Source organism: Trachinotus anak, unplaced genomic scaffold (genome assembly GCF_046630095.1).
Source record: "Trachinotus anak isolate AG129_WGS33_773 ecotype Australia unplaced genomic scaffold, CSIRO_AGI_Tana_v1 ptg000005l, whole genome shotgun sequence".
In the NCBI taxonomy this organism is placed as follows: domain Eukaryota; kingdom Metazoa; phylum Chordata; class Actinopteri; order Carangiformes; family Carangidae; genus Trachinotus; species Trachinotus anak.
This window is the reverse complement of record NW_027273856.1, coordinates 21,940,957-21,959,604: the sequence shown is the minus strand read 5'-3', so window position 1 is coordinate 21,959,604 and position 18,648 is coordinate 21,940,957. Positions and strand designations below refer to the sequence as shown.

Here is an 18,648-nt window from a genome sequence, read left to right as displayed (position 1 = left end):
TGTGTGTGGTTCTGAAACAATAGAACACAATAGTACAAACTGATCAGTAACTAATAGAACAATGAGGTGAATAACAGTATTTACACAATTAACAGCTGGTATCCCAGGCAGGTAATAATCATAATAATGCAAATGCAAATACTGAATAAGCATTTAAGCTTATCAACATGTGTATGTCAGTCACTGTTACAGTTGCTAATAAACAGCCATTCAGCATAAACAGGAGATAACAACCTCATTATATAGAAAAAGTAGCAAGCAGAATACACATACACCCACTAATATGCTTTACAGTATTTGCTTTACAATAGTCAAACATTTTAGATAAATGCTGAGGAGTAGTGGTGGTAGCAGTTGTGGTTTAGCATTTAGCATTATCCCATAACTGGTATCCTCGGTGGTTGCTCTTCAGACTGCATAATCTCGTTCTTATTAAACAAATTTCTTAGATGAAACTTCCTGCTATAGCACTTATACAAATCTGTCTCAGTGGGTTTTTACTCTATTTATGATATAAAGCTTTATAGGAAATATAATATGACAATATGATGTTTCATCTTTGTATTATTATTATTATTATTATTATTATTATTATTATGTTATTATTATTATTAGTAGTAGTAGTAGTAACAGAAGCTGCTTACGTAATTATACTTAACTCTCTTATTATCATTACAATGTACAGAATTAAGTTATTTGTATCTTTGTGGTAATTGTTGTGAAGTTATTTGTGTGTGAGTGTGGCAGAGGTGTGGGGCAGGTTTCTTTTGGGATGGTACAGCTGATGCTGTTTTATTGGTCCCTCTGGCCAGAGCCAATAAACACCAAAGTGAAGGGACAACAGCTGGGGAACAATGATAGCATATTGATGATGTTTGTGTACGTGGTTGTGCACATATGCATCTGTGTGTCCATTAATGTGTGCATAAGCACATGCTGTCCATCAGCACGTTCGCTGTGTGTGTTTAGATGTTTTTGAGACCAGCACACAGAGTTTGAATGTGTGTGTGTGTGTGTGTTCCTAAGTCCTTGCATCTGTGTGTGCATATAACAGATATGTGTAGTCATAGTCCAGCCTGTGTGTGTGAGTTTGTGTTTGTAGCCATTATCTTGGGGGTCGATGATTTATGATCTGTGTTATGGCTTCCACAGGGGACATATAAAACTACAGAATGGCCCTTTATTGCCTTTCTTCTTTGTTTAGTCCTATGTTTCATCCATCATTGTGTTTCTCATCTTCCCATCTCTCTCTCTCTCTCTGTCTCTCTCTCTATCTCCACTACTCTCTCGCCCATCTTGATCTCAATTTCTCTTTGTCCATCTCTCTCTCTCTCTGTCCGTCTGTTTCTCTCTCTAATTCGCTCCAGCTCTTCTCTCTAATAAAAACAGTTATTGATAACCTGTCGGCTGCACATCAGTGGAATCACCATTATTCTGCCTTGTTGTTTGTTAAAGTGGTGTAGCTTTTGTTGTATTGCTTGGTGCTTTCTACAGGACAAAGTGAGACCAAGAGATTGATGCAGGGCTGTCTAAGGGCTGTTGTGTTATTCTACTGGCTCTTTGACCTAAGAATAGCTTACGATTTTGTTGAAGCTGGAATCCACGGTCTAAGGAAAATAATACTAAGTCTCTGGGAATCACCAAATAAAATGTTCCAAAACAACAAAATCCATCTCATAACACAACAATCGAGACGACACCTTTTCCATTCACTGTAGGTAAAACAGATGACAGGTAATTATGAAAACCAGCTTCAGCATGAATGACATCGAGGATATGGCGGTTTTCAGCACATACCCCACCTTTATTGGCAATGTGTGAGGGGAGTGATAGAAGCGCAACAACAGTGACAACTGATGAGACCTTGTGCTGATAAATGATAAGACCTTACGCTGATGCAGCGGGAATCTGCCTATATCATCCCATGCAGACTTCAAGATATCAAACACAGATGAAAATGACTCCCTAAACACAGTTTGCTGTCGACAGCAAGGTTGAATGTAAGAGGGTGAGACCTGTCTGCCTCCCATTTACAAATCTAAAACCTATTTCCTTGCTTTTAGGAAGATTCAAGACAGCAAGGAATACAAACTGTGTTTTTGTTAACATTCAGCACATTTCTGATGTGTGTATGCATTAAAAACACCACTGAAGTATTTCAACAAAGCATATATAGACAGACAGATGTAGATAAATAGAGGGTGTAACTATACTTACATGTACATGGGCTGTAGTTGAAGGTGGGAGGTCTTCTGAGGCCCCTGGTAACCGTACGAGTCGAACCCTCCTATAAAATCAACTGCGCAAAAAAAAAACATCAATTAGAGAAAGCGTATGTCCATCTGGGAACCTTCCCACCACAGATGATTCATTGTATTAAGCTTCCTACACCTACAGATTCCTCAACAGTACATTTTGTACCAGAAACACCGCCACTATCACTGCTCTTACTGCTAATCAGAGTTGTAGGTATAAAACTGCTTTGAGTGAAAATTTGGTCTCAACTGTATGAAAATCATGTGATGCAAATCAAAATCTATTTTAGGAAGAAGACTAAGATTTATGCAGCAATATATTTATGCCTTGAGAATACTCTTAACGCCTAAATTATCTAGGATAGCTCCACAGATTCCCAGGCTGAGGAGCTGCCAGCAGGTGGTTGCTTTCCTCAGACTGAGGCAGAGAGCCTGGACTTTTGAAGAGGAAGCCATGATATTTTTTCACTTTGATGTTGTAGAGCTCATAAAAGGGTCCTCCTTGCCTTGATCAGCAGCTCACTTTCTTATTTATTCAGAGATTTCCTAACATTAAGTATAATATGGAATCTGGCTGTCACTGCAGAGATGAAAGTAGCTAAAAGTTTACCTTAAGTCTGCAATAAGGATGGCTATACAGTAAGTCCAAATATCATGTTGGAACCAACATGGTCAGCCGTGTTTGATTTTCAACGAATGCACAGACTACTAGGGCTGACCCGGATACCTCGAGGCTTTGAAGCTTTGACTGTTGCCAAGGTAATCTACACCCAAATCAGTATGTGAATGCTGCATTTTCTTTTGTAAAGATTATTATTTATGCATCACCACAGAAATTCCAAATAGCCCATGAGGTAAGAAATAGTAATCGAACATTATTCATTTTACATCAACATTGATTATTATTAGGTTTTCTCCGACAAGGACATTTAATCTTAATGATAGTTTTGTGTGTTAAAGCTCTCATCTAACATTAGCAGCACTGACACTGGGACTGACAGGCTGACAACACTAGCATGATGTCAAAAAGGTCAAGTGTCTGGAATAACTTTAATAATTTGTGAAGATTAACCCCCAAAAAGTCAGGTGTCAGATATGATAAAGGAAACAGGCACATCACAAGTTGTTGACGAGTTTGGCATATTACCTGAAAACTCTAAGTAACAGCTAACCCTAACCCTTTGCTGATGTTAGTGCAACCTGCATGCTAACAAAGTATAACGTTGAAGTCCAGTTAAGGTCCTCATCTCTTCTGCCCCTCAACCTCTACCCCCCTACAACTCCACTAAACAACTTGTCACTTTCACGTTATGGTTTTTGTACAGATTTTGTAAACAAGATATAACACATAAATTAGTAACATTTAGAGGTTTAAGTGGAGCGATTTTAACCTTGGACAGAGCCGGGCTATCTGTTTCCTCCCATTTCCACCAGCTGCTGGCTATAGCCTCGACAGACAGACATGGAGTGGTACTACATCTTTAATTGATTTCCAAAGAATCATTTTGGCTGAAGAAATGTTTTATTATTCTAGAAACTTTGGCAAGAAAATGATTTGTCTTGGTTTATTGCAGTGCAGTTTTTAAGAGCTATTCAAGCCTATCTGTGGAAGTATCTGTCCTCACATACCTTCCTTGTTCTTTTAATTCTGTTGGATTTTTGTAAAACAATCATTTTAAGTCACCACGTCTTTTTTACACTTCTCCCTTAAGCCTCTTAATGTATGCATGTGAAATTTTGATTATACCACGCAACGGGACAACAGATGATCTTCTTTGTCTATCAGCAGTGTTCCAGGGCTGCTGCAATATTGTGGTATTTTATGATCATTCAGCTCATTATTGTTGCTCCGACAGACAATGCAGAGCCATTGCCTGTGCTTGATGCACTCCTTCTTTGTGTGGATCCTTTTGTGGAAGAACGGCCTGGTGTGAACGGTAAGGTTTTCCTGCTGATTCATGCTGCAGTCAAATTGTCTCAGCAGAGTTTCTGCCATGCACGACCCTTTGAACACAAGAGGAAATGGAGCCCCTAACCTTGTCAGTGTGCTGCCTATCAAGCTGTAGTGGCCCAATTTAAACATTCAGATATGTTATTCAAAAGGCTCAGGACTTCCCAATGATCACATAAAAACATCTCTCTCCTGCAGTTTGATCGGTAAAGATTTTACAAGACACAATCAGCAACAGTAAACCTGAGACTTCCTGAATTTCTACACTCAAATTATTTTACATTATTGTGATGTTCTGTTATTTTTCAGTTGTGAATGTCTGATATTGACTGAAGATCCAAAACACATCTTACACAAAGACTGATCACACAAAGACTGCTTCAGTAATCTTAAGGAGTGTGTGTGCTATTCCTGTGTTTACGAGTGTGTTTGATAAGAATCTGTCTGACACATTTGAGTAGCTGTGAGACAGATAAGACTGACTATAATGATTAATCTCCCCACACAGACACAACCACACACACACATACACACACACACACACACTCACACATGCACAGAATAATTATCAGAGTAATTAGCTTTCTCAGCAACTCAAAATCTTCATTGGTCCTCTGTGAGTATTAGCGTCTTCACCCAAGGCGCTTTTCCCTACTAAGCTCCCTGATTATAGTTTAGTCTCCCAGACCGCATTATTGCGCAGCGCTTTCCACAGCCACATTCAGGACTTAAGGCTCGGCAACATGATTATTACAATGGATCCCAGAATTATTATGGAGAAAATGATCTTTTTCTTATGTGAAATTGTAGCATGTGACATGATGCTGCCATTGCCTGAAACCTCAATTTGAGTCCTGATTCCTTCTGATAACATTTGTCCCATGAGAGGCAGTGTGAAAATGACTCATATAGCTTATTATTGCTCATCTGTGTGGAGTGTGAATGTCTTCCCCAGGTCTGTGTGGGTTCCCTCGGTCTGTTCTTGTTTCCTCCCACACTCCAAAGACACACACTTTCGGTGGATGGAATCTCTGAATTGCCCATAGATGTTAATGTGAGTGTGGATGTGATGGTCAACATGTGTCAGCCCCATAATAGACTAGTGACCCGTCCTGGGTGTACTCTGCAGATAGGCTCCAGCTCCATACTACTTTTAATAGAATAAGCGGTTTAGAAAATGGATGAACAGATGGTCAGCTGATGTTGTATCGAGCTGAAATTTGCCTGAATTTGGTAGTTGAAAACTTGGTTACAAATTTAAATTTTTTTCTCTAAAACATTAAATATTCATGACTAAAAAAAAAAAAAAAAAAAAATCTAGTTGAAGAGAAAAAAAAGTTCTCAGGCATTATTTATTAACAGTTTGACAGTGCTAACAACTTATGCAAACCCAACTGCCCCCAAACTGCCATTATTTTCTGATTTAAATGTTGCTGCACTGATTTGTGCATGAAAATACTGTAGCTACATCGTGTCATCACCTTTTTCCAACCAATTCATTTCAAATTAGTGAAAAACACAAGCAGAAGTTGAAGTAGTTTAGCAGAAGACCAAATAATAACTGTTAGACTTCAATTATTCAGACCCAGAACAAGTGGCTTTTTAGGTTTCCTGTCATCACAAAGCTCATTAAAATGCAGTGTTGAAAGTTACTGTCTCAAAATAACCTCTGAAACTTAATTATACTCCATAAAGTGGGAATCTGAACTGTTCTTTAACTTTAACAGTCAGATGATTTCATATTTCACTGTGACCTCATCGAACACAGAGGTTGTGTATCACAGTCTATAGAAACAGTAGCAGGTCTTGTATCCAGAGCCTCACCTTCAGTTTTATTACAGCTGCTGTTTGGAAAAAAAAAAAAAAAAATCCTCAATCCGTCAATCTCAATCCTCAGTTTGTTTAGGGCAGGAAGGAAAGAAGGACAACTTGTCTACGCTCAGTGCTTCAAAGTATTTCCACTGATCCAGCCTGCATTTATTACCTATCAATATTTATGTGTTAGCAAACAGCATCCTCAATCCAGTGTTGAATAAGACATGCTTGGGTATTGATCCTCCTGCAGAACAGCTGCGTCGACTTTAATGGAATAACTAAAGTGATGGGCTCAGGTAAATGGGCTCATTCAAGTTAATGCTCAGGGACAAACACTGCATTTAAAATACAACAATCACAGAATTAACATGCTGATTTGCCTCATTTTCCTTGCTCTTGCCGCTATTACACTTCAAATGCAATTGATTCAGACTGTCAAAATGCTAACTAAATGATAATCGATGTTGCCTTTTACTGTACAAATTGCACACTTCCCAATCAACATGGTTGTATTGATGAACTGATGTATAGATAAAAGGCTGAATAAAGATAAATGATGTGTGAATGGATGGGTGAAAATCTTTTCCTGCTCTTTGAGTCTCGTCGTTCTCTTCGCTTTTCGTCGTGACTGTTGCTTGGTGATGGCGGCTGAAAGTGATAAGTTTGTGGGGGAGAAATATGAATGAAAGACTTTGATCTAGCATGAGTTCACGTAGTTCCTCCACTCTCTCGTCTCGTCTCTTTCTCCTGCATGTGTTACTGTAAATAAATAAGCCCAGCTGTGACACCTGGAAGCTACAAGTTTCACACTGATTTCTGTCCAAGTATCAGTAAAAGCCCTCAGTCCAAGATGGCGTCAGTCAAACCTGCTGCTTATGAGCCAGGAATGAGGTATGGAGAGAAACACGAGCAACAGTTGTGACTTGATTTCTGAGCTGAGAAGCATCGGTCGCATGAATTTCTGAATTCCAGATTCATTCACCAAACCTCACCAAACAGTGATTTTCCAGCCATAACTAAGCAGGTCTGTCAAGCTATGAATTTCTCCACATGTTGAAGTGGTGTGCATGGGGTTGCAATAAGAGTGATACTTGTAATTTCAGTGTGGATGGTGGTGTATTTTTTTAACCTTTCCAAAACCAACAACACAAGAGCAAAAGTGTGGTTACATCTGTGATAAAATCTGCCAGCGACAGTTAGTATTTCAGCCTACAAATCAGCCGTTTCTGGCTAGAAATGAGACGCCATCTTTTTTTTGTTTGTTTGTTTGTTTTTTTGTGGTAATTTGCAAAATATGTGTGTACATACCTGAATGTAAAAGCATGTGTATGACTGTGTACTTACAGCTATCCTCTTCTTCAGAAATGAGCTTGACCACGTAGCAGGCATAGATAAACCCCACCAACTAGAGACAAAGAGAGCATAAATAAGCTTAAATAAAATGTAGACAGTCAGACAGACAGACAGACAGAGAAAACAGGTGTTGGCATAAGTGGAGCAGATCAGCACGGCGGCATTTTGCTCCAAAATAGAGCACTCGAATCAGTGGCCCCACACACACACACACACACACACACACACACACACACACACACACACAAGCTTGTTTCATCACCCCTGTGCAGACAACTCATTGACATAATGCATTTGCTAGCCCCTTAGTCTAATCTTAACCATCACAATTAAGTGCCTAACCCTAACCTAACCCCAAAATCCGAGTCTTAACCCTCAATACACAGTCTCTACCCACGTGGACCTCAATTCTTGTCATTTCTTGTAGTGTGTATTCAGGTTTAAATATCCACCAGGATATAAAAACAAACACACAATGAATGTCTGGCATCTTCAGTGACAACCACAAGGTTAAGGTTTCAGAACTGCACCGACATTGTTTTAATATACACAATACAAAAATAAAAGACAGAGTTGTCACAGCCTGTGCGTGTTCTCACATAAGTGAGACTGTGTTCACTGAGACTGAATTTTCATCTCCTTCTATTCCTTTGGTATTATGATGTCAGGGCAGATAGTTCTGTGTTTGTCGCTATCATCAAAATGAAAAGCTCACACCACCGCCCACTCTAACAGGGTATTGTTGTTTTGGGCTTGTAACCAAACACAGAGGTGCACGTCACATTGTTCTACTTCATCCGTTTGAGGCTCTTCATAAAGTGAAAACAATAACGGCTGCAGACTGAACTATCAAAAAGGAGGTTACAGCGTTGTTCTTTTGTGTGATGTGATTGATACCAAAAAAAGCTGAGCGTGTGTGTCTGTGTGTGTGTATGTGTGCAGTGTTTAGACAGGGATACAGCAGTCCACATTAACAGAACACCTTTGCTCTCTGATCTGCTCTCTCATTGGCCGTCTGTTTCCAAGGCAACCGATAGGAGGTAGCTCATTGGAGCAATGTTGCAAAAGGGTGCGGTCAACTTAGGGTCAGCATTTTAGTGACCTTATTACCCCGCAATGATACAAGAGGAAAGAGAGACAGAGAGAGAAGAGAGATGTGGGAAGAGAGGAGGACACAGGCAGACAAGGGTGGAGGTATAGCTACAATATGTGTTTGCATGAGGCATTAGACTAACATATTATCCTGAAGAAGGTGGCCTTATTGTTCAAATAAGGCTTTAAGTGTAGGAAAAATGACATTGACCTTGTTGGTATTCTATTGACTACGTGGACACACGCACACAGCCATACACAACCACGTAAACACACAGCAGGCTGCAAATGTGAGCAACTACATTTGAAATTCAGTGTATATCTCAAGGTCTTGACCTCATTTAGTCTAAATAATGTTCAGCTCCCAGAGCTCCTCTCTCCTTCATCCTTTTCTCATACTCTCTCCCCTTGCTCACTGGTTCCTTCCAGCTTCCTCCTTCTCTTCCTTTCTCTCTTCCCCCCTACATCACTATTTCCTTCCTTCACCTTTCCTTTATTTCTCTCAGTCTCTCTCCTCCCCTGACTCTGACAAGTAAATGAGTCATACAAATATAGTGTTTTGCTCAGTGGGGGATGAATTTACTTTACGCTGAGCCAAATACTGGAAGTAGACAATGCTGCCAGTATCAGCATGGGGATCAACGGTGATGAGAAAATCAATTTAGATAACATAGGAGGCTTTATGTAGCAGAAATGCCTTGAAAAATTACCTCTGCTCAAAGCCTTTACTGGCTACAAAATCTCAGTCATCACTACCCTTGACAGGAGTTAAGCAGAATACCTTTATTTTGAAAGATTAAGATGGCCTCGCTCAGGCCACTGACTGTCTCCCCTGTCTGCTGCCACTCCAGCTACAATGATTTATTATTAATAATCATTTTAAAGGAGAACTTAAATGTAACAAAGTCAAAATGTTGTTTAAAAAACTTTCAAGAGTGGGGACTTTTCTGTGACATGGAGTAAAAGCTGATCCAGGGCCCGCTCTGTCGTCCGCAGGCTCATTGCCTCTGAAAATGACTTTTGGGTGCAGTTTTGTTAGCACCACTGAACAGAGTGCAGAGAGCCATGCCCACGCTGCAATAGAGAACATTTGATCAGCTGTGACAGAGTGCGTTCCTCTGCACATCAATATCCTGTTAATATTCTGGATACTCGTGTACTCCGTTTTTGGTGTTGCTGCATGTAAACATAATATCCTGTTTACAATAACCCTGATTATATCTTATCCTGATAACCAGGGTGCACCAATATTAGCTATGACGTGTTTTCTCCTTATCGTATTTATTACTGGAGTTCTGGGTCTGTGTCGGGTTTGTGTATGCAGTTATATTTAGACTATCCCGTTTATCAACCTTGAAAAGTTTTGTATTTAACATTTACAGTTTTGCAGGGATAAAAAATCACCAAAACACATTTTATATATAAAGGACATAACAAAATCTACAAGAACAGGTGCTGCTGTGCAGATCATAATACACATAAACAACCATCCACATCTTTTAGCCCACAGCACCAAATTCAGATGACACTGACACTCTGCTTGAAGGTAACTTTATTTCTTTTCTTGTCTGTTTGACTCATACATTGAAGGTCGCAGCGTTCAGATTATTATGTTGCTGCAAAGTGAAATAAGACAACAAGTATGGGGTTTTACAGAGGTTTGTCTGGGAAAAATTAAGATGTGAAAATTACGTCTTTTAGTATCTTAATTATTTCAGATATTTCAACTGTAAATCTCCACGTGCAAGCACACTCAAATCTTCATTTCTAGTTTCACTATTTTTGAGCAGTAAATGAACGATTAACAACTACAGAGTGGTAATATTGGTGACTGATAATTAATATGTGGGAGAAATTTAAAAAAATTGTATTTGTTGTACTACACAGTTCTTCCCTGGTTTGCAGCTTCTGTCTGCATTTAGATGGAGTGAATTAAAGTGAGTTGCTCCCTGGTTTTTCAGACAGACACCAGCCCCTTTTTTCATTTTGTCCGTGCAAAACTGAAAGATGTTCGGGTGTGATGAGTGAAAATGAAAACAGCGCCTCTTCAACATGGACTCAGACAGGATCCCTGACCTGATAGGCCTAACAAGCAATAACTTGTACAAATTCACCACTTCACCTCACAGAGGCATGTACTTCATTCAGAGCAGGAACCATTTCTATGAGGTTTTATGTGCATGGTGTCACACACTATTCCAGGATGCAGGAAAACAGTCTTTATTCCATTTCTGAAACATACAGTTCAGCAGGGGCTTGTTGCCATGGTAAACACAGCAAATGTAGATAATTATGCAACAGTAAGTCAGCAAAACCAAGTGACATTATCTTAAGGGATGGGCAGAGTAATGGTGTGGGTAATAAACTGTCAAATGTACATGTTCCTGCCTCCTCACAATAGTTGACTGTAACGTCTTCTCCTTCAGAGCTTGAACAGAATGTTCTGAACAAGTGTTTGCAATGATGATGACTGCAAACCAGGCCTGTTACACTGCAGATGCACACTCTACTTTCCCATTTTTGGCCATTTTCTACCGAAGTCAGGGCCATGTTTTCAATGTTTCACCCTTAAGTTTATCTACAGCTTCTTGGGAAGTATTATCAGATTTGTCTGTGACAAAAGTAATTAAGTAAATTGAGAGAGTGAAATGAAAATGAAATAGGGTGTTGCAGTAGTTAGCACTGCCACCGCATAGCAACAGTCCTGTGTTTGAACCTGTCAGCCAGCTAAGGCCTCAAAAGACATTTGAATTGGTGACTGTGCATAGGTGTGATTGATAGTGTTAGTGGTTGTCTGTGTGTATTTGTCAGGCATGTAATAGACTGCTGCCCTTTCCTGGGTGTATCCTGCCTCTTGGCCAATTGGTGGGCAGCTTGAAACCCCGTCATCAAGACTCTGCTCTGTGGGGCCATACCATCTGCTGTAGGACATCCTGTTCTTCTCTATGAAGAACAGGATGTCCTACAGCAGAAGAAGAAGAACTTCTTTATGACTCTGGGCCATAAAGAACTATCTCCCTGATGGTAGGTACTGCCTGATGAGTAACCCTATATATATATATATATATGAGGTAATACTTATAGGCACAGAAGTGATTAGAGATAAATGTTAATGTCAGCATGCTAATATGCTTACAATGACAACATTAACGTGCTTATGTTTAGCAGGTGTAACCATCTTTGCTAATTAGCACTAAACACAAAGTACATCTGAGACTGATGAGAACGTAATTAGTTGTGAAGGTATTTGGTCATAAACCAAAGACCAAAGTGGTGGACCGACTGACCAACACACATTGCACTTTACTTCACCAGATTTATTAATAGATTTTACTGTCATCTTGAAGATAAAAGCTCACCTAAAAACCTTACAGATAACACTGTTCCCAAAATGATCAAGAGGCCCATAAAAGTGTAGGGCTATATTACCCAAGTGGAAATAAAATTTCATTAAACTAGAAAAAGATAACTGAATCATCATTCTCTCCTACAATAATCAAGTCCTAAATGCTCCCTTAGCAGAGATTCTGAGAACACCTGGAAGTTTTGAAAGGAGCTCAGGGAGAAATTAGTTGAATGTCAAACAGCTGGTGTTCGATAAGGAAGGGAAAACCTGCACTGTGTTCTGCATAGCCTGAGACCAAAAATCCAGGGAAGGCATCACGGGAGGAGACCTTTTAGAAGAGCAAGGACAGATGCCAGGGGAAGGCAGCTATAGGTCAGTCACCCAGTGACGCATGTTTGTCCTCCACCAAGGAGGAAGGTGAGGTTGCATTTTGCCAAAACAATCAGTGGATCAGCGGAAAGTGCAGACACCACTGAATCGTCTCGCTCAAGGTCTGTAAAACTTGTGCAACTGAATCAGGTCACAGGTTGATTTACGACCAACATTTCAACAGATGATGACGTTACTTAGATCCATGATGAATTCTGTCCCATTGCCTACTTGGTTAGCCCCACAACCTTCCCTGTTGATGAAGACTTGTAGAGTTGTTGTCTATCTGTCTGATAATCTTGCTTTGTATTGAAAGCATTACCCTGTTATGAAACTGTATTCATCTTAAATGAAAAAATCCATCACTGCCGCCTCATCGCATCATCACTGCAGATAAATTGTGCTGTGATGAAGGTGTCACATCCACTGGATTAAATCTGTTTATGTGCTGATGATGGTTGCTTATAGTCAAACTAATGTTTTGCACCAGTTTCTTCACCCAACGCTCTCTGTAAATCATTTGTGATGACACTATTTTGCCAGTGAATCAAAGCTGCATTGAAGAAAACCACAATCAATAATTACGTCTAATCACGTTCATCTAAATTTGTTTTTGCCATTTGATGCGAGTGGAAAACTGCACACATATTACAGCAACAACAAATGAATCATAAATGATGTAAAATGCACTATCAACCTCGCCCACTCACGAAGGATGCTTGTTTTCATCTGATGTCACAGCTCTTATGTGCAACAATTTTGCAGCTGCCATTTACCATCTCTTGTTGCACACTTTTGTTTAATTGATTTAAGAATTTGAGTGTTACCTGTCTTAATTTGAAAAAACAAAGACAAACAAAAAAAAGGAGAGGTTTTACTTATTCAGCAAATATGGGATTAGTGCTGCAGAGCACAGCGGCTGCCTTGGTTGACTGACATTCAATTCTCATGCCATTGTTCTTTCTCTTTCCTTTCTCTTCCCTGATCTTTGAATAACAACAGCTATGAAAACCAATCTGGTCCCTGCGCTGCTTCCATGAATACAATTTGACCCTGACATGACATCATTGCCTGGTGTCAACTACAACAATGTCACATTCAATTCAGTCAATAAAAATGAAAATCAAAACAACACTTCATATGCTAATGACTCAATTTCCTGCTTTCCCAATGATGAACGAGGAACCCCAGAAGATGTTTCAGTCACTTTGCCCAAGGATTTAGAAAAAAAAAAACTAAAATTACATCCAAATTTAACAATCATATATGGATTTCATTGGAAATGACTGAATTATGAGAATCCAGAGTATGTTTCCTTTTGGATGTGGTTTTCCCTGGATTCTTCTGTATGAGCATTAAACCTGATGGTTCACAGTTGTCTTTGTTTAATTTAAAAAAAAAAAAGGATTTTAAAGTTTTAATTTCTAACTCATACGCTGTGTTGTATGTGTTAGAAATTAAATAATTACATGAACACCAAGTCAATATTTCATTTATTGACTTATTTTTTATTTTTAGTGACCTAATAACGGAGACCTAATAAAGTTTATACGACCAGCTGGTTATTATTATGGCTATTTTTAAGAACAATCTCAACATTTTAGGTTTCACACCAGAAATATGTCAAGGACATGAGGCAATTTAGAGCAAAATATATTTGACTATGGGTGCTGATAGTGTTGGGTATTTAGTTTAAAGTGATGGTAATTACTGCACATTCTCTCAGTCAGCTTGATTAAAGGTGTAGCATGCAAACAAGCAGGCGTAGCTAATGATAATGTTCTTCATGTGAACCCATAACACGACATAGTCAAGGTGATTTGATTGTGTGGAGTGGAAGGCTGAGTGTATGCAGGTTTTCTTTTCTACCAAAAACAACAGTAGGTGATTTTGCTGATTAGTACCTCCACTCTGGCTGAAGTTATGTTAATCAGTGAAATTGCTCGCTGGCATGCACTCGCCTCATCTTAGATGTGTCTTTTTGTGAAATCATTTAATTATCACTATCTGTGCTATTAGCAGGTAGACTAAAGCTACAAAAAAAAAACCTGTAATCACAGAACTCATACATATGCTTTCCACCACTTTGCTAGAGTTTGGCAGTGATGGTGTTCGCCTAGAGAAGCCCTATGCTTGGTTTCAGCTAAGATATTCATACCATGTATTGTAGAGATTGTAAAGATTGCCCATCTACTGTAAATAGACACAGTCTGTTCATTCTTCAAAAATAACAAGTAATTCGTTGAAACAGTCAACAGCGGCAAACCAGTCATTACAAGTCAGTTAATCAGTTAACAATTGAACCGTGACCGATGCCTAAAGCAGCTGGATGTGAAAGGTCATTTTCTCTTCAGACAAATGCTCTTATCTCATGCAGAAATAAAAATATAACATGTTAAGATTTGGTGTATGGTCAGACCTTAACTTCCACAACACATCATTTGTAACTCAGTAAGCAAGAAACAAAATCCAACAGTCAGTGAGCCAGTTAGACCAGTCCATCACACACTCAACTGACCACCCAGCCAAACAAAAGCAGTCCCTGCTGAAGACCCTGAAAACTGCCTCAGCGGCTGTTCTCACATATCTTCAGTTCAGACTTTTTTTTTTTTAATCTTGTCCACCCCAAAGTGCCTTGATTTCTGGAAAACATCTGCCCAACCAGTCACAACTGTTCTCCTAGTTTTCCACTGCAGGAAACTGGTTAACCAGCCAGCCAACCAGTAAATTATGCACACAACCTTCACTTCAGAGCCCAACCCAACCATACCCTAAACCCTCACTTAGTCAGCCAGTCGACTGGTTGAACGTAGGTTATTAAGCACCCTGACAGTGTTTCCACCAATTACAGTAAACCAGCCAGCCAGTCAGCCAGTGGACCAGTTAGACTGTTGAGTGTGTGCTCATGAAGCATGACAGTTTTCCACACACCAATTACAGCTAGACAGTGGTACAGCTGTGTGGTGGGTTGGCACTCAGCCACACTATAAGTACCACTATCGATTGACAGAGAGACACAGGGAGTGCATGTGGAGAGCGGGTGAGAGAGAGAGTCATGCTAAGGGAGGGAGGAAGACGCAGAATGTAAAATAAAAGAGGCAGGCAGACTGTAACTCCTAATCTCTGTCTCTCTGTCTGCAATGGTGTAACGATGCATGCAGTCACATTCAAGTGTCGGTTTGTTTATTGCGTGTGCGTCTGTATTCATATGTATGTGTACAACGCGAAAAAAACAGAGTACAGAAAAGACTCGGATGAAAAGTGACAGGCCTCCCTCATTCCCGCTCTTTATTTCTCCCTCTGCTGTCTCTTCTGATCCTGCTAATTATCGCAGTTTGACAGTGTAGTAGAGGAAGAAATACAGAGGGCGAGGGTAAGAGACAGGCAGAGGAAAACAGAAAGAACAAAATTGCTTTTACAACAATGAAATAAGACAGGGAAAGCAAGAGAGAGACACAAAAACACTGAGATAGAGAGGGGGAGTCTCTAAAGCAGCTATTCCAACCATTCTATGTTAATGAGGATATGAAGTTATTAACTTAATGGAGCCTAGATGCTTTATTTTACTCTAAAACAGATACCACATAGTTGCACCCAATTCCCTGACCAATTGCAACAGACAAAGAAGTTGGCATGGTTGTAATACACTTTAGAATCCATTAAACCTAATGTACTTGTGAGTGTAACTGTATAAAACATGAACTCAATAATAACATTCATTTCAAAGCACTCTGTCACACAAATAACAGAATTTAGCTACTGCATACTGTATATTACTTCTCTCCACACAAAAACATTCACAGAAACTCACACACTTTCATACAAGACTTTTTAACTTCATAGCAAAGACACAACAACGTCAAAACACTGGACACTTAGACGTTAGTTTTGTTCCTGAATGTTAGATCATCATCATTCATAATGATGAACCCAATCGCCCGATTCTGCAGTTCCCCTCAGCTCTGTGGAGCTTTTTAGTATCTTTTAGCACATTGCTTTGGTTTTACAGAACCCAGCTTTACTTTTCTGGCAATGGGAACAGATACAAAGTTTGCAAACAAGCTATTGAACATAGTGGATTGTTTGGAAGCTGAAGAGCCTGATAATTCCAAAAGTAGTTGGTAGAGACCAAAAACAACTACAGACAGCATGAGTATTGGACTCAGATTTATTTTGTAGAAAGAACGTTGAATGTCCAAATTAATACCAATGTTGTCTGGCGTCTGGTAGATGTATAAAAAAAATAGGGAACGGCTTGCTCACCCATTCGCCAAGTTTATAAAGTGAGGATATGTCAATGTTGTATTATAGCTTGTCTCACGACCACTACCTGGCAAAAACCCAAGACCAAGCAACAAATAAATGAATCAATGAATGCCTCTTAGTAAAGTGCTGGAGTCACTGTATGTTTAGCCTAATTTAGCGTTAATACTTGTAGCAAGGGGAAGTACTTTACCTGACTGTGTCCAAAGTTTAAAAATATGCCCAAGTAAAAACTAACCAGCATCTTGTTTGTTTAACTCATACAAGAAATGTAAAATCAACACTCTGCGTATTTTCAGGGGGGTTACCTACTGGCGCATTTTATGTTGCTTACCTTTACTGGACGACTTCATCAGCTGTAGCTAGCTTTTCCATAATAGTCGTACACTGGGCTAAAAAATGCTCAGAGTGGACACATTTGAAATCAGTTTGTTGCTCTCAGAATTAATTTGCTAATGCTCCTCACTTGTGCTCACCAACCACCACTGGACAGAGCCAGGCTAGCTGTTTCCCCTGCCTCTGTTCTTTATGCAAGTTAGCCTAAATATGCCCTGACTCCAGCTACACAGTTTAATATTAACTGTGTTGACTTAACAAAGAGAACGACAAAAATAGTATTTTACACAATTTTTTCACCAACAAATATTTGTTTAGAACTGCTACATATGTACTATAGTACCCACTGTGAACAACAGGTACCCCTATCAGTTAGAAGGACATTTAAAGCCATAAACCCAGATGTGACAGCATATCCACTACATTCAGGTACTTGAGTTTGAAATTACAGTGCATACTAGACAGTACTTATTTAGCTCAAGTACTTACAGCCAGGAGTATCTGCAGCGAGGAGTGAGCCACCTCTATGAACTGAAAATCCATCAGACAGCCAGATATAGATATATATCGGTGGTCCTCGGGTGCCCAGGAAGGGGGAGGGGTGATGGGTGTCACCCTGCACCCTGGGCCATTCTCCATCCACCAGGAGCGATGCATGGACAGGTTGAAAGTCAGCACAAGGTCAGAGTCCTGGCAAAGCAGAGAGAGACAGACAGACAGAAAGTGAGTTGAATTACATCCTCTGACAGAAGACAGATCGGGAACAAGGCAGAGGCAGGCTGAATGTCAGGGCAGGTTCTAACCAAGTTTTAATTAAAACCAAACTGTCACATCTAGGTCTGATAGATAGATAGACGGAAAGAAAGAGGGGAAAGGGTTTGGCTAGAGCTAAAAATAGATCTCAGAAGTATAATTTCGATGATCTGGGATCATTCAGATTAGATCTGAATCGTACACATGCAGGGTAATGATGAGGACAATAAGGGAGGGAGAGAGAAGAGAGATGGGAGGAGGCAAGAGAGAGAAAGGCAGAGAGAGAAAAAAGGAGAGATTGAGAGAAGCTTGGTTTTGATTTGGTGTTTCTTTATGCAACAAAGGCTCTGTATGATTTTTCCAACCAGAGAGAAAGAGGGGTTTGCGCTGTGGTGTCATGGAAGGGCCAGTGACTGAAATTATATTGTTGTTTTAGGTTGTTTTAGGCAACACAGTTATGATTCGTTCTCCCGATTTATTTCTCCTTAAGCAGGACAATCACAAAACTGTGGGAGACAGAGTCTCAGATATCTCAACAAATGGACTGCCATGAAATCTTGTAAAGTAAGTCACTGTTCCCAGAGGATGAATCTTGCTCTTTGTTAATCCCCTGATGTTTCCTTAAGTGCTGACATGAGGCTGACAGCTCTGAGTGCAACGATTCTCCACAAAATATTGGACAGACTGATATGACATTTACTTCAAAAAAATTCATGTTCAAAATGAACTGTAATAACTCCTGTGTTCCCCTGACTTATACTCGGCTCTACATTAAGTACAGACTCTATCTCTTCTCTTTAATTGCTCTGGTTGTCCACCACCGCATGAACAGCCCCATCGCTGACTGAGATAAATTAATACAGCTAAAGAATAGCACAACTGACAACCAGTAAATAAATAAACATTTTCCGTTCCCCACTGATTCAGTTCTGCTTCACAGCAGCACAGAAAGACCACATACAGTAGCAATGGCCCCTGCAGTTATATTGCAGAGTATCTGCTTTGGTTTCCTCGTCAATCCTTTTCATTCTAAGAGCCTGAAACACGCACAATAAATCAGTTATGATAGTCATCTTGGTTTAAATAATGCACATATTAACGACTCCACTTAGCAA

The 18,648-nt window shown here is 39.7% G+C and overlaps 1 protein-coding gene across 3 annotated transcripts in view; it reads right to left on the bottom strand.

Annotated features, from left to right (window-relative positions):
- The window catches only part of nkain2 (sodium/potassium transporting ATPase interacting 2), a 76,467-nt gene that overhangs the window by 5,794 nt on the left and 52,025 nt on the right, over positions 1–18,648 (bottom strand). The window contains exons 5-7 of one of the 3 annotated variants that reach the window (XM_071478961.1): positions 17,270–17,470; positions 7,366–7,426; positions 2,218–2,299 (exon numbers count right to left, since the gene is read on the bottom strand). In XM_071478961.1, the coding sequence (XP_071335062.1) occupies positions 2,218–2,299; positions 7,366–7,426; positions 17,270–17,470 (344 nt within the window). Of the gene's footprint in view, positions 1–2,217; positions 2,300–5,856; positions 6,781–7,365; positions 7,427–17,269; positions 17,471–18,648 lie in introns of those variants that run through there. The other 2 variants (XM_071478959.1, XM_071478962.1) reach the window with 2 other exon arrangements.